We start from the raw sequence: 22,829 nt of genomic DNA on the forward strand, positions 1-22,829 counted from the left end.
GGTGCTCGCCGGCATCCAAACTGTCGTGCTAATCACAGATCGGGTCGTCGGCCGCGATCCAGAGAGTCACATGACCTGGAGAGAGAGTGAATGGCTACAGGCGGTCGTGTCACTTGGCCGAGTCTGGATTTGCTCCCGGAGACGTGAGAAGATGACAGAGTGAGAGGACAACAGTGTGAGATGACAATGGAGCTAGAGGACGAAAGAGTGAGGTGACAATAGAGTGAGAGGACGACAGAGTGTGAGGACGACAGAGTGAGAGGACAATAGAGTGAGAGGACGATAGAGTGAGTAGCCGACACAGTGAGAGGACAGAGTAAGAGACTAGTGTGAGGGGAGATAAGAGTGAGATGACCATAGAGTGAGATGACCACAGAGTGAGATGACCATATAGTGAGAGGACGACAGAGTGTGAGGACGACAGAGTGAGATGAAGACAGAGTCAGATGACGACAGAGTGAGCAGACGAGAGAGTGAGAGGACGAGAGAGTGAGCTGACGACAGAGTGAGCTGATGACAGAGTGAGAGGACGATAGAGTGAGAGGACGATAGAGTGAGAGGACGACAGAGTGAGTGGACGATAGAGTGAGTTAATGTCAGAGTGAGATGACGATAGAGTGAGAGGACGACAGAGTGAGTGGACGATAGAGTGAGTTAATGTCAGAGTGAGATGACGATAGAGTGAGTGGACGTCAGAGTGAGTGGACGATAGAGTGAGTTAATGTCACAGTGAGATGACGATAGAGTGAGAGGACGACAGAGTGAGCTGACGACAGAGTGAGCTGACGATAGAGTGAGTGGATGTCAGAGTGAGATGACGATAGAGTGAGAAGACGAAAAAGTGACAGGACGACAGAGTTAGAAGACGACAGAGTGAGAGGACGACAGAGTGAGTGGACGACAGAGTGAGAGGACGACAGAGTGAGCTGACGATAGAGTGAGTGGACGACAGAGTGAGTGGACGACAGAGTGAGAGGACGACAGAGTGAGAGGACGACAGAGTGAGCTGACGATAGAGTGAGTGGACGACAGAGTGAGATGACGACAGAGTGAGTGGACGACAGAGTGAGTGGACGACAGAGTGAGAGGACGACAGAGTGAGTGGACGACAGAGTGAGTGGACGACAGAGTGAGAGGACGACAGAGTGAGCTGACGATAGAGTGAGTGGATGTCAGAGTGAGATGACGATAGAGTGAGAAGACGAAAAAGTGACAGGACGACAGAGTGAGATGAAGACAGAGTCAGATGACGACAGAGTGAGCAGACGAGAGAGTGAGAAGACGAAAAAGTGACAGGACGACAGAGCGAGATGAAGACAGAGTCAGATGACGACAGAGTGAGCAGACGAGAGAGTGAGAGGACGAGAGAGTGAGCTGACGACAGAGTGAGCTGATGACAGAGTGAGAGGACGATAGAGTGAGAGGACGATAGAGTGAGCTGACGACAGAGTGAGCTGATGACAGAGTGAGAGGACGATAGAGTGAGAGGACGATAGAGTGAGAGGACGACAGAGTGAGTGGACGATAGAGTGAGTTAATGTCAGAGTGAGATGACGATAGAGTGAGAGGACGACAGAGTGAGTGGACGACAGAGTGAGTGGACGATAGAGTGAGTTAATGTCACAGTGAGATGACGATAGAGTGAGAGGACGACAGAGTGAGCTGACGACAGAGTGAGCTGACGATAGAGTGAGTGGATGTCAGAGTGAGATGACGATAGAGTGAGAAGACGAAAAAGTGACAGGACGACAGAGTTAGAAGACGACAGAGTGAGAGGACGACAGAGTGAGTGGACGACAGAGTGAGCTGACGATAGAGTGAGTGGACGACAGAGTGAGAGGACGACAGAGTGAGCTGACGATAGAGTGAGTGGACGACAGAGTGAGAGGACGACAGAGTGAGCTGACGATAGAGTGAGTGGACGACAGAGTGAGTGGACGACAGAGTGAGAGGACGACAGAGTGAGAGGACGACAGAGTGAGCTGACGATAGAGTGAGTGGACGACAGAGTGAGATGACGACAGAGTGAGTGGACGACAGAGTGAGTGGACGACAGAGTGAGTGGACGACAGAGTGAGTGGACGACAGAGTGAGAGGACGACAGAGTGAGTGGACGACAGAGTGAGAGGACGACAGAGTGAGAGGACGACAGAGTGAGCTGACGATAGAGTGAGTGGACGACAGAGTGAGATGACGACAGAGTGAGCTGACGATAGAGTGAGTGGATGTCAGAGTGAGATGACGATAGAGTGAGAAGACGAAAAAGTGACAGGACGACAGAGTGAGAGGACGACAGAGTGAGAGGACGACAGAGTGAGTGGACGACAGAGTGACATGACAGAGTAAGACATTCGTGTGAGGGGACATAAGAGTGTGACTCAGAAGTCTGGATCGATGCCAGTCTCTCCCCACATGCCACTGCCTTGCTCGAGGGTTGAGAAGACAGCCGACGAACCTGACCGTGAGCTTGAAGGAGTGAATGTCAGTCTCCCCCTCGAGCCATCGATCACATGATCAATAAAACATCCTCACACATCTGACATTCTCCGTGAGGTACGGGGATCCTGCGGCCCCGGGGCCCCTCCATTGATACACTTTGTGGGTCAGTCGGCATCACCGAGTCTCAGACGCCCGCGGCGCCCGCAAATGTCACGTCTGTAATTAGAACAATGTGAGCGGATCACATGACCACCAGCGCCGCTGACCGAGATCGCCTGTGAAAAACCGGACCTCCTGGTGGAACGCGGCCCAGGACTCGGAGCAGGTTTCTGCAGGTGTGCTCAGGCAGAAGCAATCAGTGGAAGGTCGACGGTTTAAAAACCTGAAATAGATTCAGCAGCTTTAGCAGATCAATCTATTGAGTGCTGCAGCCGCCTTCCTGCTCCTCACTCATCAGGTCACTCAGGGTCACAGGAGGTCAGAGTACAAACCTTCAATGAGGTCCATAAGGTCCACCACAGGTCTTCGTGGTCCACCTGGAGTCACAAGCCACAACAAGTGGCTCTGATTCTGAATCATCGTCCTGATCCGAGATGGTTCTGATCCACCAGCTGCTCCTCAGACCGTCTCTGTTAAATTTAGAGTCTAAAAAGTGCCGCTGACCTTCCCCGCCTGCCCCCCCCCTCACGCCCTCGCTCTCATTATTCGCTCCAGAAGCTGTTTCCTCCCACGACGCCGTCACGCCGCCTGTCGCCGTCTTCTGTCTGACGTTCGGCCACCTGCTCGCCACCGGCGTTCCCGCTTTTGCGAGAGTTTTCGTCTGTTTTTATCATCAGGAGAATGTTGGGGTCTCAACAAGACGCTGACCCATTAGCATCACAGCAGAATCCAGGTGTGACCAGGAAGCTGCTGCCACGTGACCCCGACATGACCAACACAACCTGATCTTCACCTGAGTCCACACACTCATCAGTCAATGTCACAGGAGTGACAGCGCCCCCTGTTGACTGGTGACAGTCATGGGCCATTGACTGACTTCTGAAAGCAGAAGATGATGTTGACCTTGACCTTGACGAAAAACAAGCGAAAAAAAGACACATGCACACGACTCCCTTACTCACACGCACACAGACACACACAGCTCAGTGGTGTCTGTTTTTACTTTTGTGTGTCTCTAAATAAAACACAGCAGGTCATCAGATATTCTCAGAGGAACAGCTTCTGTGTGGGTGTGTCTGTTTGTGGAGAGTTGAAGTCCTCCACACAGAAACACACAAAGATACACACACATTCGCAAACGTACACGAGACAGACACACATTACCGTGCGCACAAATATGCAAAGACACACACACGTATAGACACACGCTAAGAAGCAAAGAAATGCACACAAAAAAACAGACATTTACAAATATACAAAGAGACACACACACCTTCAACCAAAAACAATTACACACACACTAAGATGCACAGACTGTCACTAAAGTCCACAAATACATCCTTAAAAAAACCCACAATAACACACATGCCAAAATGCACTGGCACACACTCGAACAAACATACAATTACACACAAACTACTATGAACACACACATAGACACACAAAGAAACACACGTTTACAAACATACAAAGACACACACACACAAGCATACATTCCATCAAACACACAATTACAAACACACTAAGATACACAAAAACACACTCAAATAAACAAGCAATTACACACACATGAAGATGCACAAACACACACTAAAATCCATAAATACATCCTCAAAAAAAAAACAATAACACACATACCAAAATGCACTGACACACACTCAAACAAAAATACAATTACATACAAACTACGATGAACACACTCACACACATAGACACACAAAGAAACACATACAAACATACAAAGACACACACACACAAACATACATTCCATCAAACACACAATTACAAACACACTAAGATACACCAAAACACCCACTCAAATAAACAAACACTAAGATGCACAAACACACACGCTCAAACAAGCACACACTTCGCGATGCATAGACACACACAAACTCAAACAAACACATATTAACATACACGCTTAAACACAGAAAAGCACACAAATATTAAGGTGCACAGACACACACTCTAGTAAAGACATAATTACACGTACATACACATTCCAAAAACACACACTCACACACCGAGGTGCTAATAGGAGTCACAAATAGACGGAGAGTCTGGGGAAGTTCACGCATCAGGTGTTGGCTCGGGGTTGTGTTGCTGCTGCAGAGGTGTGAACAAGAGTCCACTAATTAAGGCAGAAGTCACGAGACTCCGCAGCTGCAGCGCCCCCTTCAGGAGAGACCCAGACATGACAAAACTAAACAGATAAGAGCAGCACTCTTGGAAACAAGCAAGAGGAGTTTATTGACCCTGACTCCAGAACCAGACCGCGCTCCAGATGTGGCTGTCAAGACTCCCCCCCAACCCACGATCAATTAAAACCACCAGCTGATCAATCAGCACACCAGCATCCAGCTGTCCATCTGCTGCAGACAAAGCTGTGTGTGTGTTCGGTGTGTGTGTGTGTGTCACATGGAGGCTGCGCTCTAAATGTCAAGTGCTTGTGGTACTAAATGTCACGGAGCTGCACGTCCACACGAGAGAAAAGACTTTTGTCCTACGTATAGCAACAACCTAAACCTTCTCGGACACATCAGTGCGTCTCTGGACTTCACTGACACACTTGATTCAAGGGATGACAACAGGACTGATCTACGAAGACGCTGTCGGCAATCTGTGCTGCTGCGCTAAGTCTGGAAAAGGTCAAAGGTCGTTGAGAGCTTAGAGAGTAGCGGCTACCCCCACCTGAGGAGATGTTTTGACTCCCGCTGTTGCTTATTCCACCTCTGAGCTGCAGCTTCAATCCTGCTTTGATGACTTACCAGGAGGCTCCGCGATTCGACTCGGTCTGACGGACGAGACATTCCAGAGCCAGAGTGATGTCTCTTTTATTATTACTCGTCACACACATGTTCACTGGACACTGATAATAATGTCATTTTCCCTGATATATTATCCCTTCTTCAACAAGAGTTGGAGGAAAAACCCACAATAACGAAGATGCAAACACTCAAACAAGCGCACAATAACACACAGACTAAAATGCACAAACACACTCAAATGTTCAAACAAACACATTTTGACACATACACTAAGATACACACCAAGCGGCTCAGTAACTCACTTAAACAAACCGACAATAACACATGCAATAGGATGCACTTACACAGACAAAATAACACACATCAAGAGGCACAGACATAAAACCAAACACACAATTACACACACACAACAGGATGCACAAACACACACTAAGATGCACACACACACATTTAAACAAACACACTAAAAGGTACAGACATGCAACTAAACAAACACACAATTACACGCAAACTAAGACGCACACACACTCAAACAAATACACACCAAGAGGCACAGTCACGCACTGAAACAAACACACAATAACACACACACAATAACAAGTAAGTAAGTAAGTACAAGCACAAATTGCACACACTAAGATGCACAGACACACATTTAAACAATCACACAATTACACGCACACTAAGATGCACACACACTCAAACAAATACACACCAAGAGGCACAGTCACGCACTGAAACAAACACACAATAACAAGTAAGTAAGTAAGTAAGTACAAGCACAAATATGCACACACTAAGATGCACAGACACACATTTAAACAAACACACAATAACACACACTAAAAGGTACAGACACGCAACTAAACAAAAACACAATAACACACACACAATAACAAGTTAGTACAAGCACAAAGATGCACACACTAAGATGCACAGACACACATTTAAACAAACACACAATAACACACACACACAATAACAAGTTAGTAAGTAAGTACAAGTACAAAGATGCACACAATAAGATGCAGAGACATACACTAAAACAAATGTAAGAGTCACACTAAAACACACACACTACACATATACACTTCAGAGGTAGTGAAGTGTGTTGTGTGTTCAGGTAAACGGCTCGTGCGGTCAGACTGGACCATATTAAACAAGCGTCTCAATGGCGGGATTAACCTGCCGTGTCAGCTGCTTCGTGGTGCCTTCACGGTCACACCGAGAGTTCGGAGAGCAGCGATATTGAAGCGGGGGAGTTTTTTGATCAGCTCCGGCGCCGCCGCTCCACTTCCGCGTTGTCTGTCACCGGGAGTAGGAAGTGCCACAGCCGCCCGAGCACCCACTGTTCACCCTCCGGTACGTTCGCCCCTCTTCAGCCCCTCAGAACGAGCCTCAAGCGGGCGTGTTCGCTGCCCCGCGGCGCACGGGACGTTAGCTCCTGCGGCTAATTCCGATACTGCTGCTCGTAAACCCGCGAGGAAGCTTATTAGCTCCGGGATTAGCCTCGGTCATTGACCGGCGCGGTGTGTGGACGTGGGTCCGGGTGTGTTCACTGTATTAACGGGTGTGTTTTTTATTGACATCTCTCGGGCAGACAGGGGGGACCCCGCGGAGGAGCAGCAGCTACATGGAGGCTAACTAACGTACACACAAGAGGAACTGCGGTACCTGAACGCCACAATGCCAGCCGGTAAGAGCGCGTCCGTGTGTTTGTGTTCTATAAATAGAGTCAACTGTCGCAAACAAACAAACAAACTTTATCAGAATGACTTTGTAAATTGTGCCAAAGTCACGTGATTTTTTTTTTCTAGAAATATTAAGCTCGGAGCTATAATGTCCACTTGTCCCTGGTTGACGACCTTTGACCTCTCGCTTGACTCTTCCTCGCTGACCTCCCGTGTTTCTCCTCTAATGGCATCCTGGGGGCCAGAAGGTGAACGTGCGAGTGATGGAGGTGGAGTGAAAGTAAAAGTTGTCAATACAGACAAGCAGGTCAAAGGTCACTGTCATCATGTCCTTGTTTCACTGCAGACTTGTAAGAAAATATCCATTAAATATCACAGTGTGTCTTTCACAATACTGTATCCTTATTGACCAGCACTTTATTGAATTAAATTTAAAAGCGGTCATATATTAAATATATACATACATACGTACGTACATACATACATACATACGTGTGTGTTTTTTAAGGTTTTTTTCATTATAGTATATTACTTTGTATTATACCAAAGTGTGTGTGAAATAAAAAAAATGTATTTTTACTTACAATTAACATGAAACCATTCAAAACGTTGTTAAATTTTGTGTTGCGAGTGATTGGGTCAGGAATAGTAAAGCCCTGGCGTCAACTGGGGACAAGAGGATACAGTCCACTCCAGCAGCCGTTAAAGCTGATGTTTGGACACATTTTTAGGTTTCAAAACAAAATAAATCAGTCCCGACTTCGTCAAGAGTCATGTGGTCTGTAAATACTGCAACACCAGAGTCAAGTACTCGACAATACTACAAATATATATCCCACGTATCCCGATATATCGTATCGTTGTCCCCGTACACACACCCATACTTGACAGCAGGTTGTGCTGCTTCTGGATCCAGCTTTGGTCCCACTGAGGTGACGAGTCTGTCAGAACATGACAGAGTTCCTTTAGTAGCAGCCATAAATCTGCATAATTACTCTTCAATCAGAATAATTAAAGCAGGAAACACGCGCACACACACACACACACACACAAGTAGTGTTGCAGTGTTGCAGTGTGTGTGTGTGTGTGTGTGTGTGTCAGGGGATTTGAGCTGTTTGGACTCTGCAGCGTTTAGCAGACGAACAAACACTGCAAGGTCAGACATGCGGGTGAGAGAGGCGCGGGGCGAGCGAGGCAGAGGGAGCCCGACTGTGATCCAGCATGGAGACTGAGAACTACGAGGACGGTAGGAGGTTTTTGTGTATGTCGTTGCGTGCCTCTAGGTGGACGGCGGCGTCTGGTCGGTGGGCGGGAGGGTTCAGGGGTCGTTGCTACAGGTGATGATGGACAGGAGGAGGAGGACGGGCCTCGCATGTGGACCAGGATGGAGGACATGCAGAGGCGAGTGGTTTGGTAAACACCAAGGGCGAGGATTCTGCAGCTGCTCAGCAGGAGGTCTCCTGTGTGAGCAGCTGCAGATTCTCACCAGTAGAGGGGGTATGTGAGTAAATCAGTGCCATCTTAGTATTGAATGGTTGAATTCTTTTCACGTTCTTGAACGTTCTTTTTTTTAATAATTAAATAAAATAATTCTTACAAGGAAATCTACATTTAAGGTTGAAAAGAATACATTTTTCTTTTTTTTAAATAAACATTAACATTTTTTTTAGCATATTCAAATTCCAACAAGAAAAATACAAAATACCATTTAATAGAATATTGAATGTTTGAATTTCAAAAGTGAAAAAGAAAAATTGAATTGTTTAAAAATGGAAATAGTTTCTGGTTTTCTTAATCATCAAATACTTTTTAATTTACTCATTGAATTCACTAATTTACATAATAAAAAGTTGCCTTTTTAAATAATATTTGAATGAAACATTTAAAATATTTGTAAAATGAATATATTTTTTCACACATAGTTTTTTATTTTTATCTATATCATTTTAAAGTAAATTTAAAAACGTTGGTGTGACACTGCCACCAATACAATACAAGATTACCTGATCGTGTTCCTCTACGTTTTCAAATAATAGCCTGCGCGTCGCGTGATTGGCTGAAAGTTAAATCAAGTATCTTGGCCGCGGTGTCGTCGTCAATGAAGTCGATGCGGTTCATCACAGCATCATCCAGGTCTTTGCCCGCGAAGATCTAATGAGATCAAGTGTCTGTCAATCGCCTCGGCACCGGACCCGGCACGTTCGATCAATCTCGGGATCAATGGCTCATTTAAAATGATCAGCTGGTTCTTGTCTGGGCTCTTGTTTGTCTGGAGACGCGAGGGGACCAGAACCGTCACAGTTTTAAATATATTAAGATATTCATAGATTTCATCATCATCATCATCATCATCGTGTCAAATTGGAATCACTGAGGTCCAGACGAGGGTCTCCGACTCCTGCTGAGTCACTAGAACCCAAGATTCAGTGCAGACTCGTGTGACGCCTCCACATGGTCAGGTGTCCAGACCCAGTAGGACTCGGAGATCCGTAGATGGTCGAGAGAAGCTCATTAGCGAGGGAACGTGTGACGCGGCGTTCAAGGACAGAGGGGACGTGGAGGCGATATATACGCGGCGGCGAGTTTAGCCGAGCGCGTAATTACAATCTCTGCTCAGGATTTATGGAGCTGCGGTAGAAACGTTGGATCCGGGACTGAGACCAGGCCCCGCAGCACTCGGGGGTTTCCACTCGCTGTGGATTCTCATCCATCCGTGTGAGCAAGTGTCCTTGAGCAACACGCACAGTGGCTGACTGATGTTCGGGCAGCATCATCATCAACCGTGGGGGTCCGGCAGAGACAGTCGTGATCCGTCTGTCGACCAGTGTGTGTGAAGGTTGTGTAGGAACGGCTGCTGGTTCTGGAGAATCGATTCGGTGACTCGGGTTTCTTCAGATCGTCCCTCTCGACTCACTTTACAGCCTGGCGCTCGGGCGCTGGTTTTTTGGGGGAAAAAGTCACATGATCTTTTAACTCCCCCAAAATAACCCTGCAGAGGCAGAACTGGAGCCGTCTGATCTGATCTGGAATCGGCTAAAAGGATTAAATCCTTCCCGTATCCTGGTTCACTTCCAGTAAATCCGGCGCTGCTGACAACGAGCAGCTGGACCGGGTCAGGAGTGCCATGGTGCCCTGGTGATGGCACCGCTGAGGGTCGACACTTGGCCAGCCATAACATTATGTCCACCAGTCATGTCGACGGGTGTGGGGAAAATATCTCCCATTTCCCTCCGCCCATACGGGGGCAGCAGCTTCAGCAGGGATGCACGAACCCTCCTCGCCCCCTGCTACATCCTCCGGCTCTTCCCGGGGGAACCCAAGTTTTTCCCAGACCAGCTGGCCCTCCTGGGTCTGCCACTTTGTCTTCTGCAGACAAAGCAACAATAAAATCTTGCATGATCCTGGTGATGACTGAGGATGAGAGGATACAGCCAACCTAATCAGCTTTTTTTTGCATCAAGTATTCAACAATGTAAATATTACCTTGGTCCTAAAGTTTCGTGATACGTAGCGTATCTTGCCAAAAAAACTCTGTCAGCGCTGGAAACGCCTCGGTGTTGAACCAAGGATGTTGGAGTGTAAACGGGTGAGAACTGGTCCGACCACATGGAACCACCAGTGTTTGCTCACCTGTTCCTCCATCATGAGACCCAACCTCCGGGCTCCCAGGTCCTGTTCTCAGTCCTGGTTGGTAACTTGAGCCACTCAGACATCCGACCCGGCCTCAACCCTTGTCTTCACATCAGAACAGCGGTTCTACCGGGCCCTCCTCTGATTGGCTCACAGCCCGTATGCGTCATCACCGGCTGTTTTTTTTGTGGAGTCGCTGGGAGAAGTCAGGTGTAGTCACCTGGGAGAACTGGACGAGCAGGAGGATCCGAGGAAAAACATGCCCTCTCTGTGCGTGGATCTGAGACGGAGGTACCGGTCGGTCCCCCGAGCCGACGCCGGCGCAGGTCGGAGTTACAGCAACACAAACAACTCGGTGGACACTTCTGGTAGGTTCTAGAGACACACCTGCACAAGGTATCTCGCACGATACCGAGGAGGTGACACGTCCTTGGATATGATGTGTTGTTGTGTGATGATGTAAGAGTTTGTGTGCTCAATAGTGTGTGTCACTGTACATGTAGGTGTGTGCCGTCCTGAGGCTAATGAGTGTGTTTGAACTGCGCGTGTGTGTGTGTGTGCGCGCGTGTGAGGTAATTGAAGCTGTGATGAAAGTTTTAAAGGGGGGTGTGCTGGAAAGGTTTCCGTGGCGACAGTGTTGGATATTAATGAAGCTGATTAAAGCCTAAAGCCAACAAAACCCACTCAAGGTGATCATAGGGGGTTCAGGGGCGGGGGTGCGACAGAGACACGCACACAAACACACACACACACACGGGCTGACCCTCATGAAAAGTTCTCACAGTGATTTTGTGTGTCTTGTAGGAGTTTGCGGCTGCTGTGGTCCTCTCAGGCCCAGATACAAACGCCTGGTGGACAACATCTTTCCTGAAGACCCAAAAGTGAGTCCCGGCAACAGTTAAAGCTCCTCAGCAGGATATCAACGACCACAAACGTCTTATAATACGCCACAATGTGGAAATGTGGAAACCAGGATCAGTTTATGGTCCAAAGATCAGTTATGGTCCAGGATCAGTTATGGATCAGGATCAGGTCAGGTGATGGACTAGGACCAGTTCATGGTCCAAGGATAACATATGTGATGGACCAGGATCAGGTCATGGTCCGGGATCAGGTCAGGTGATGGACTAGGATCAGTTCATGATCCAAGGATAACGTCAGGTGATGGACCAGGATCAGGTCATAGTCCAGGATCAGGTCATAGTCCAGGATCAGGTCATGGTTTAGGATCAGTTATGGTCCAGGATCAGGTCATGGTCCAGGATCAGTTATTGGTCCAGGATCAGTTATTCGTCCAGGATCAGTTATTGGTCCAGGATCAGTTATTGGTCCAGGATCAGTTATGGTCCAGGATCATGTCATGGTCCAGGATCAGATCAGGTGATGGACTAGGATCAGTTCATGGTCCAAGGATCAGTTCATGGTCCAGGGTAATGTCAGGTCATGGTCCAGGATCAGATCAGGTCATGGTCCAAGGATCTGTTCTTGGTCCAGGAACAGTAAATGGTCTAGGATCTGTTCTTGGTCCAGGATCATTTCATGGTACAGGATCAGTCCATTGTCTAGGATCAGGTCCTGGGCCAGGGTCAGGTCAGGCGATGGCCTTGTGATAGTCCAGGATCAGAAAATAGTCCAGGATCAGGCCATGGTTGAGGCTTAGGTCCTGGTCTCTGGTGAGATCCGGTGATGAAACAGGATCTGGGGATAGTCCAGTATCAGGAAAGTGTCCAGGATCAGGTCAGGTGATGGACTAAGGCGATGCTTCTAACAGGTGTGTTTCTACAGGATGGCCTGAGTAAGTCAGACATGGAGAAGTTGACCTTCTACGCCGTGTCTGCACCAGAGAAGCTGGACCGGATCGGCGCCTACCTGGCTGAGCGGCTGAGCCGGGACGTGGTGCGACATCGTTATGGGTGAGCGGGGGGAGGTTCAGATGAGACTGGGTCAGTGGGTCACAGGGTGGCGACCAGACATCCTGGAGGACGTCACAGCGGTTTGACCTTCTGATCTGACAGATGTCATGTGTCCGCCTCAGGAACGTGGTGATCGCCATGGAGGCTCTGGACCAGCTGCTGATGGCGTGTCACTCTCAGAGCATCAAACCCTTCGTGGAGAGCTTCCTGCAAATGGTGGCCAAACTGCTGGAATCCCGAGAACCGGACCTGCAGGTCCTCGGAACCAACTCGGTGAGTCAAACATGTTTCTTCTGCTTCACGGTGGGCCTCACTCGATGTTGCCCCCTGCAGGAGTGTAGAGAGTACTGCAGCATCACCATCAGTCATGCAAATGTTGCGTTGAAGCCACTTCTGTTCTTCTGCAGTTTGTCAAGTTCGCCAACATCGAGGAGGACACGCCCTCGTACCATCGCCGCTACGACTTCTTTGTGTCGCAGTTCAGCGCCATGTGCCACTCCACCCACGAGGACCCCGAGACCAGGAGCAGGTAGGGACCCCCCGCAAGGTGTGCCAGTGATGAATGTGGACCGTGAAATACGACCTGAGGCTCCGAACCTTAGAGCCCAGAGTGTGTGTCAAGAACGCTCACAGACCTGCTCCTGGTTTTATTTCTCCGTGAACACATCCTCACATCAAACAGCTGAACTCATTATTGTCGGCCTCACACTGCTGGAGCAGCCCGGCTATAAATAGATGCTCAGCACACACACACACACACACACACATACACACCTCCCTCTGAACCTGACACCTGCCGAGGACACACACACACATTAATTAAGATTATGAGAGTAAATGGCCCTGAGCCTACATCACTGCATCGTGTGTGTGTGTGCGTGTGTTTGTCTCTTTATGTTTGTGAAATGGTGTGTCTATGTGTGTCTCTGTGTATGTTTTTGAATGTTTATGTCTTTTTCTGTGCTGGGTGGGTGTTTCTTACTATGTGTGTGTGTGTGTGTGTTTTTTTGTTTTGAGTGTGTGTTTGTCCGTCCATGTGTTGGTTTTTGTGTTATTGTGTGTTTGTGAATGTTCGTGTCTTTTTGTAGTTTGTGTGTCTATGTATGCAAGTATGGGTGTGTGTCTGTGTATCTAATTATTTTTATGTGAATGTTTGTAAATGTGCATGTCCTTTAGTGTAGTGTGTCTATATCTTAGTACATGTGTGTGCGTGTCTATCACTGCGAATGTTTGTAAACGTGTATGTCTTTTTGTGTAGTGTGTTTGTTTCTTACTGTGTTTGTGTCTATGACTGTATGTTTTTAAATTTGTACGTCTTGGTGTAGTTTGTTTGTGTATCTTTGTATATGCTTGTGTATGTGTCTATCACTGTGTATGTTTGCAAAATTGTGTCTTTGTGTGCCTGTGTATCTTGGTACGAGTGTGTTATAGCTTGCGAGTTTGTGTATGTATGTGCATTTTTCTTTGTCATTTTTGCATCTTGGTGTGTGTGTGTTATTGTCTTTTGGTTTCGTTTATTTTTTTGTTGTGTGTCTGTCTCTGTTTGTTTTTTATTATTGTGCCTCTGTGTATCTTAGTGTGTGTGTTATTGTGCATTTCTTTGAGTGCGTGTGTGTGTGTCCTCTAGTGTACTGTTATATTCCTCACTTGTTCAGTGGTCACATGATCATCGTCCTAAAGTGACAGCGACTGACCTGATCACATGACGACTGGGTCCAGGATCCGGGTGGCGGGCATCAAAGGTCTGCAGGGCGTGGTGAGGAAGACGGTCAACGACGAGCTGCAGGCCATCATCTGGGAGCCGCAGCACATGGACAAGCTGATCCCCTCCATGCTGTTCAACATGCAGGACAGCGAAGACCTGGACAGGTAGGATCCTCACCCGAGACTGTGAGATCGACTTGACTCAAAGATTGGATTAAAATGAGGTGTCTCTTCTGTCCTGCAGGGGGCAGCATCCCAGCACACCGTCTGGCTCAGGTCAGGACGTGGAGGAGAATCCTGCTGCTCTGGCCGAGAGCTGCTTCAGAGAACTGCTGGGAAGAGCTGCCTATGGGAACATGAACAACGCTGTGAGACCTGTGCTGGTGTGAGTGCAGACACACAAAGACACACACATGCACACACACAGAATGACGTTGTCGATCCTTACTCTCTTGTCCCTGTAGACACCTGGACAACCACCACCTGTGGGAGCCCAACGAGTTCGCTGTGTCCTGCTTCAGGATCATCATGTACTCCATCCAGGTGATCATGTGACTGTGAGCTTCTCACCCGTCAAGCTGGCCTCCTTAACCCCGGCGTCTTATGTCGCGGTTCCAGGCCCAGCACTCGCATCACGTGATCCAGCAGGTCCTGAACCACCTGGACACCCACAACAAGAACACCCCTCGAGTCCGAGCCGGCATCGTCCAGGTCCTGCTGGAGACCGTGGCCATCGCCGCCAAGGGCTCAGTCGGTAAGTTCACCTCAGACTCCTGACCAGAACATTTCCTAGACTGGACCATGGACCTCAAGCCAGAGGAATTAAAGAAATACAAGAAAAAAGAAAGAAGGAAAGAAAGACGGGAGGAATCAAAGAAACACAGCAGAAGAGAAATAAATAGACATGAGAAATGAAATGAAGATGGAGGGAATAAGAGAAAACTGAGAGGAAAGAAAGAACACAGGAGGAAAGAAAAGATGGGAGTGAAGGAAAAAAGACTGGAGGGACTCAGGAAAGAAAAAATTACGGGAGGAAAGAAAAAAGAAAGATGGAAAGCATGAGGAGGAAGTGAGAAAAGATAGGCCGGAAGAAAGAAAGACCTGAGGAGGAAAAGAAAGATGGGAGGAGAGAAAGAACGAAATAACAAACTTAACTGATCCCTTGGGAAAAATTAGACCCAGACTTGGAGCGAGGCCAGAACTAAACAAGCGGCTGATAATGGGCCAGCACTGGAATAACTGTCCACTGGATATCACCATACCTTGACCCGAACACAGACCAGACCCAGAACCAGACCTCCCCATCTTCATGTCCCACTCATCTGTCTCATTCTCTTTGGTCTGGACTAAAACCAGGAATGGATCTGGAGTGCAGGCGCAGCGAGCTGCTGTCCTTCGAGGCGGAATACTCCAGTCCTGCAAACCTGTGGCTGGGTACGGTACCAGGACCAGTTGGACCTCCTGCTTGTCTGAGAGGAGACGTCCTAAAATGACCTCTAACCTCAGACATTCAGACACACTGGTCCTTCGGTGTCCCTACTAGAGAGACTAGTCCAACCTGCTGGATTCTTGGTGTACCGGGCCCATCAATCTGGACTCACTCCGGTCCATCAGTGCTGGACTAGACCAGAACCGTGTTGGATTAACTTGTTGTGATCAAAGTTGTGGACGTTGGTAGTCATGTGACCCCAGTGAAACCCCCTTACTCTGGACTATAGCATGAGTGCGACTCAAACCTTTCGAGGTTCTGGTCCGAGACCCGCATGAGTTGTTGAGGTGCTGCGGTGTGTGTGCAGGTCCGACCGTCCTGGAGGTCTTCAACACTCTGCTCAAGCACCTGAGGATGAGCGTGGACTTCGAGATCGGCGACGGGTCCCGCCGCAACTCCAGCACCAGCGTGTCGTCGGGCCGCGGCAAAGAGAGCGAGGAGCGCATCGTCCAGAACGCCATCATCCAGACGATCGGTGCGTCCACTTCCTGTTTCCCCTCACAGAACACTGACACCTGCTGGTGGACATGTGTACTGCAGTTATACAACAACAACAACAACCACTGACCTCCAGCTGTAACCTCATCACTGTCCACTGACAGGCTTCTTTGGAGGAAACCTGCCCGACTACCAGCGTGCTGAAGTCATGATGTTCATCATGGGGAAGGTTCCAGTCTACGGTACTCCGTGTCACACCCTGGACACGGACAAGATTGGGTGAGACACGGACACCATATTTTCTGACGTGTTCCTCTGACCTCACTGTGACCTCTGCAGGCAACAAGGCACCAAGAGGATCCAGACGATGCTGCTCAGCTCCCTCATCATGGTGAGTGTTTGTAGGTCCACAAGAGGCTCCCCTGTCAGAGTGGAGCTCAACGACTGGTCCTCTTGCTCAGGTGACCTCCGGGTTCAAGTCCAAGTCCATGGCGGCGGCGCTGCCCGCCCCCTTCCTCGACCCGCTCTTCTCCATCTCGCTGATGGAGGACAGCGAGCTGCGGCAGCTGGTGCTGGAGATCCTGCACAACATCATCGATCGCCACGACAACCGCGCCAAGCTACGAGGGATCAGGTGAGAGTTGACCCCTTAGTCACGTGACCTCTCGTGTTGATGATGTCATCCATCGCTCGTTTTCCAGAATCATACCCAACGTGTCGGCGCTGAAGATCAAACGTGAGAAGATCTCCAAGCAGGACGTGGCCTTCATGAAGAAGGTGCTGATGTCTACTGGTCACACTGGCACACAGCAGCTGACTTCACAACAGCAACTGACTCACAGCAACTTATGCACAACAATAACAAACACACAATAGCAATTGAAGCAACAGACACGCAACAATAAAAAACTCATAAGAGAAACACAACAACAACTGACTTACAACAGACACACAACAACAACTGACTCACAGCAACTTATGCACAATAGCGACTGACGCATGATAACAACAGACACACAACAATAAAAAAAACTCGTACCAGAAACACAACAACAACTGACTTACAACAGACACACAACAACAACTGACTCACAGCAACTTATGCACAATAGCGACTGACGCATGATAACAACAGACACACAACAATAAAAAAACTTGTAACAGAAACACAACAACAACTGACTTACAACAGACACACAACAACAACTGACTCACAGCAACTTATGCACAATAGCGACTGACGCATGATAACAACAGACACACAACAATAAAAAAACTTGTAACAGAAACACAACAACAACTGACTTACAACAGACACACAACAACAACTGACTCACAGCAACTTATGCACAATAGCGACTGACGCATGATAACAACAGACACACAACAATAAAAAAACTTGTAACAGAAACACAACAACAACTGACTTACAACAGACACACAACAACAACTGACTCACAGCAATAACAAACACACAATAGCAATTGACGCATAACAACAGACGCACAACAATAAAAAACTCGTAACAGCAACAGAGACACAACATCAACTGACTCGCAACTATGACAAATGCGCAACTGACACACAACGAACAACTGACTTACAAAAATGACAAACGCACAATAGCAAAAGGCACACCTCAAAAACTGTCTCTCAGCAATGACAAACTTAAAACAGAAACGGGCGCACAAAAAACAACTGACTTACAACAATGACAACTCACAACAGCAAGAGACACAAAGCAGCAACAGACTCATAATGACTGACTCACAACAGAAACTGACTCACAATAACAACAAACTCACAGCAATAACAGACACACAACAACAACAGAATTTACAACAGCTACAGACTCTGAGCAGCAGCTGGTGTGTGACCTGTCTTGTGTGTCTCAGCACGGGCAGCAGCTCTACCGTCACATCTTCCTCTGCTGCAAAGAAGACGACAACGTCCACAAGAACTTCGAGCTTCTCTTCACCACGCTGGCCGTCATCACCATCGAGCTCGCCAACGAGGATGTGGTCGTGGACTTGATCCGCCTCGCCCTGGCCCTGCAGGTACACACACTCGCACTCAGACGCAGAAGAGTTGTTGACACAAAGACCTTGGATGGTCCTGAATGAATACACGTCTGTGTGTGTGTTGTTCAGGAGATGGCTTTGGTCAACGAGGAGAACATGTCCATGTTCATCCGCTGCAGTATCATGGCGTTGGTGGCGGCGTACCTGAACTTCCTCAGTCAGATGATCGCCAACCCGCCCGTCTGCCAGCATGTCAGCAAGGTACCACCCTCAGAAGATCGTTTATTAGAAACACATTGTTGCCATTTGATTGTGTTGACGCACATGTTGTGTTCACTGACGGTTGATCATGATTGTTTTTTTATTGGTTTTGAACATAGTTTAATATTCTAATACCAAATATTAAAAAATAAAATTTCTAAATTCAATATTCTTAAATTTGTAGCCTTTTAAATTTATTATAAAAATGTTGGTATAATTGTGTCACCAGACGAAACCAACCGAGCACCGATCTACTTGAACAAACTTTCAGCCAATCATGTGACGCACACATGATCACATGACAACATAGAAGCTCACGATCAAGTAGCTCGGTACTCTTTTGGGGGGAGACTATGGGGCAGAGCCAGAACCAGACAGAGGTATCACGCCTCCTGTCTACAAGGGGGACATGCTGGCTGGTCCAGTTTGTTAGTTCTGGACAAGAAACAAACATCTCACCACTGTCTTCTCCTAACAGGTGATCGAGCTCAGGAACATGGACGCCCCCTACCTGCTGCCGGAGCACGTGTTCAGGGACAAGTGCCCGTAAGCCCTCAGAAAAGGTTCTGGTCTCGGCAAGGTTCTAGTCACCTTTTTTTTTTTTTTTAAATCACAGACTTCCCGACTCTCTGGACAAGGAGGACCGGCTCTTGTACTTCCAGACCGTAGACTTGGCCGAGTGTCTTGCAGGTCCCGGGTACAACGTCGAGAGGCTGTCCATCCCCTACGTGCCACAGGTCACAGGTACGACCCCGCACTCACTCACTCAATCAATCAATCAATCACTCAATCGAAGTGATGAGACTCTCCGGACCGTTTCTGACCCGGTTTTCCCGTCAGTCCTGTACACGGTGGGGAAAATCCTGAACAGGTGCAAACAGACCTCCAGAGGTACAGTGAGCCCAAGTCTAGTTCCCCCTAGCCCAACCAGAAACCCAATGGCCCATAGCTGGCCCAGTGCTTGGATCAGATCTGTGTTGAGGTGTGACACCAGGACTAGCCTGACCCATTACCCAGACCCATCTCTGGTCCTAGACCTAGTGAAGTACCTGATCTAGACTAGAGGTCATGACTCAGCTGACACTTGTTGGTTTTTCTCGCTGCTGCCCGGACCTGGTCTGGTGAGTCTGATGATTATCTGCAGTCATGAAGATGTTTAGTCGACGCACGTCCATCAATATATTCCACATTAGGTGCATTTCATCAATTGATTAATTAAACAGGATAATTCCTTCAGTGCTTTTATTCTGAAAAGAAACCACTTCCTTCTCCCAGCAGTATGTGATCAGGAAGACGCGTTTCCTCTTAAAATGTTCAGCACGAGGATTCATTGAACATATTTAAATTTGATTGACGGTCCTTCAGGTCACAAAATAAACCAAATAAAAACACACAAGTGTTTCATGTAAACATAAAAGGTTCATGCAGATCCTTAAAAGGTCTTAAAAGTGATTAAATTCAATAACATTTTAAAATAGGTCATTAGAACATAAGAACAATTTAATGTTCAGGTTAATAAAAAAAACGTTTATTATGTATAATTCTAGTGTATATTTTTTTAAATTAAAATTGATCAAAAATATAATTTAACTAAATTAAAATAATTGTAAGATTTGCCTACAATCGCGGAACTAAAGAAACAATGGTTTCAGCAGGGACTTTAACAGCAGATGCACGTTACGATTCTACTTCAACGTGGTTCATGTAGAAACTTTGAAATGAGACGTTTTCTTTTGTCAAAGTTTTACTTCACTGTATAAGAAATGAGAAGTGGTTGTCCAACCCAGAGGTCTCCAACTTTTTTTCGTTTAATGTGGGCAATGTATTCACTGACCGAACCTGATGTTAAAAGACTTTTTCCAATAGTTTACAGATTTAATATTTGAGAGAACTTGATTAATGTTAATGTTAGTTCAGAGAAAACACCAGTGTCCTTCAAAATAAAACACATTTGAGTCAGTAATAATCAATGGAACAGAAATTATATATTTTTTTTTTCTTTCTGTGCTGACCAGGGTTTTGGAGACCACTGGTCTATCCAACATTTTTTTTCATGAATAAAGAAAATAGATGGCCAACATGTACAAGGGACAGTGTATTTTGTGCAAGACTTTTTAAAATCATCCTTCATCTATAATTGATGTCAAATTGGTCTTAAATCTAATTTTAAACATGATTTAAAAAGTCTTGAATTAAACTCGCCTTAAGCTGTAGAAACTCAACTGTCAACTGACAATAACGTCTTGGTCGGCTGTTTAAATAAAGTTAAACCTTTGTGTCGTTTATGAACATGTTTGTTGTTGATATTTCCGTCAAGGAGGTGAAGTAGATTCATACTTCAGACTCTTTCATTTTAAATAAAGTTGCTTTTTTTTTAACTTCCTCCACCTGTGAGAGACTCATGACAGTCGGTGAATGAGTCTCCTTGTGCTGGTGATGATGATGATGATGATTAATGTGTGCAGATGAAGACCGGCTGAGCAGGAGGAAGAGCTTCGTGGACACCATCTCCCTCCAGGTGGACATCATCTCCAACAACCAGCCTGACAAGGTCAGTTTCTGTCACTGAGCATCGAGGACTCGTTGTCTGACTCGTTTATGACCTCTTGTGACTCGATGTGACTCGATTTAATGAGGAGTGTTAGCTGGATTCGGGTTCTGGACCAAAGTTCTGAATTTCCCGGAGGAGTTATCTTATCTTGACATGTCTTGTCGACACATAGACAAGGGCTAACGTGGCTATCATTGTTTGGTTCTGGTCGGGATAACAGTGTCTTGCGTCTCCAGGCTCAGCTGGCCGAGGAGATCACCTTCGAGACGCTGAAGAAGGCCATCGGTGAGTCGCCCCCTGTGACCCCCAGAATGCCGCTGAGCTAATGAGGGCTTGTTGCAGACACCACGGGTCTGGAGGAGCAGGAGCGCGAGAAGAGGCGTCAGGTGGTGGAGAAGTTCCAGAAGGCGCCGTTTGAAGAGATCGCGGCCCATTGCGAGTCCAAGGCCACCATGTTGCACGACCGACTGGCGCAAATCTTCGAGCTCACCATCCGGTAGGTCGACCTGACCCGTGGTCCACTTTTTAGACCTCTAAATTGTAGCCCTTGGCAACATGCTAACGTCTGTGTGCACCTCTCTTTTCCACCACTAGGCCGCCGCCTAGCCCGTCCGGAGCGTCGTCTGTCTCGTCGGGACACGCCCAACACCAGTCGGTCCCCGTCTACGAGATGAAGTTTCCCGATCTGTGCGTCTACTGAAGGCTAGCATGACGCTACGCTGAGCTTAGGCAAGGTCTCACAAAACTATTCGCGTATAACGACAAATCTTTCGGTTTGGTTCAGGTCGTGTCTCTAATCCGTCGTGATTTTTTTTCTAGATCGGAATCGCAAAAATGTAGAAATTTAATTGAGCTGTATTTAGCTGTTTTAATGCACCTGTCCTGATTCCACAATGAACAATCGTCATTGAGTCAGTACTGCGACCGACCACTGGGGGGCGCCTTCTATAAATAATTAATGTGTGTTTCTGAACTATTGCACGTGTACAAATGATCCTCGACAATACGCCTCAATCATCAGTGTTATTGATGTTTAGCGAACGTTCATGTTAGCGTCCATGTCGATCAAATAGTGCCAAGCCGCCTGACAGCGCCCCCTGTCGCGTGTTTGTCTGAGCCATCGGATCAGAGCCGCCAACCGGTCGGTTGCATGTGGTGAAAGGTTGGAGCCGTCTGGCTCGGGAACGTCTCGAGCCTCCCGGGGATGGTCGCTGGAGAGAAGTGACCCAGGTGGGTTCAGGGTTTTTAAGTCGTAAAAGGAACCGGACGAACAAGACGGGAGAAAGTGATGGGAGGTTTGCGTGGGAAGAGGAAGTCGCGGGCGGCTCTTGATTTTATCAACACCATCACACCAGCGTCCAATGAATGTTTCCGTTGAAATTAGTTTCAACTCTTGAATGTTGAAAAATGCAGATTTATTTTCGTAAAGCTCGAATCAATAAAAGTATTTCGCTGGTCAAGTTTATTGATTCTTTTTCTCATTTCAATCACAGTCGCCGCAAAGAATACATTTGCAGTGGACAGGAAGTGATGCGTCAGTGGGGTCATGTGACTCACTGAAGCATCGGAGGAAGTTTGAATACAGTTTGTAATCAAGTTTTGAAAGTCAACATTTCTGTCTGAACTTTTATTTGTCCTCCTTTAGTTCTCCTTTTCCTTCATCTGCTCTTCATCCTCCCCCTTTCTTTCTTCTGCTCCTTCTCCCGCTGTTCCTCCTCTTAATTTTTTTCTCCTCTTCCTCCTCATTCTTCTGCTCCTTCTC

The 22,829-nt window shown here is 47.3% G+C and overlaps 1 protein-coding gene across 3 annotated transcripts; it reads left to right on the forward strand.

Annotated features, from left to right (window-relative positions):
• The first annotated feature begins 6,581 nt into the window (after positions 1 to 6,581).
• efr3a (EFR3 homolog A (S. cerevisiae)) lies at positions 6,582 to 22,530 on the forward strand. 3 transcript variants are annotated; one of them, XM_087811552.1, is made up of 24 exons: positions 6,582 to 6,731; positions 6,970 to 7,065; positions 11,495 to 11,571; positions 12,476 to 12,603; positions 12,726 to 12,876; positions 13,011 to 13,132; positions 14,323 to 14,472; positions 14,552 to 14,692; positions 14,772 to 14,850; positions 14,926 to 15,061; positions 15,664 to 15,741; positions 16,104 to 16,271; positions 16,399 to 16,513; positions 16,574 to 16,625; positions 16,696 to 16,868; positions 16,936 to 17,011; positions 18,130 to 18,291; positions 18,385 to 18,516; positions 18,995 to 19,062; positions 19,133 to 19,260; positions 20,982 to 21,067; positions 21,304 to 21,352; positions 21,410 to 21,563; positions 21,662 to 22,530. In XM_087811552.1, the coding sequence occupies exons 2-24, from the start codon at positions 7,056 to 7,058 to the stop codon at positions 21,765 to 21,767; spliced, it is 2,541 nt and encodes an 846-aa protein (XP_087667678.1). In that variant the 5' UTR covers positions 6,582 to 6,731; positions 6,970 to 7,055; the 3' UTR covers positions 21,768 to 22,530. The 3 variants fall into 3 exon arrangements, with proteins under 3 accessions (XP_087667678.1, XP_087667676.1, XP_087667675.1); XM_087811550.1 differs by lacking the exon at positions 15,664 to 15,741 and having other exon boundaries at positions 6,583 to 6,731; positions 21,662 to 22,529; XM_087811549.1 differs by lacking the exons at positions 6,582 to 6,731; positions 6,970 to 7,065; positions 15,664 to 15,741 and adding an exon at positions 10,908 to 11,058 and having other exon boundaries at positions 21,662 to 22,529.
• The last annotated feature ends 299 nt before the right edge of the window (positions 22,531 to 22,829 follow it).

The sequence above is a fragment of the Callionymus lyra genome, chromosome 16 (genome assembly GCF_982586985.1).
Source record: "Callionymus lyra chromosome 16, fCalLyr1.hap1.1, whole genome shotgun sequence".
NCBI lineage: Eukaryota > Metazoa > Chordata > Actinopteri > Syngnathiformes > Callionymidae > Callionymus > Callionymus lyra.

What these genes read in the sequence shown, in the direction of transcription:
- efr3a (XM_087811549.1), top strand. Translation starts at nt 10,950, where the DNA reads ATGCCCTCTCTGTGCGTGGATCTGAGACGGAGGTACCGGTCGGTCCCC. An exon ending in TCTTTCCTGAAGACCCAAAA is followed by an intron (nt 11,572 to 12,475) that starts GTGAGTCCCGGC and finishes GTGTTTCTACAG; the next exon opens with GATGGCCTGAGTAAGTCAGA. An exon ending in AGGTCCTCGGAACCAACTCG is followed by an intron (nt 12,877 to 13,010) that starts GTGAGTCAAACA and finishes GTTCTTCTGCAG; the next exon opens with TTTGTCAAGTTCGCCAACAT.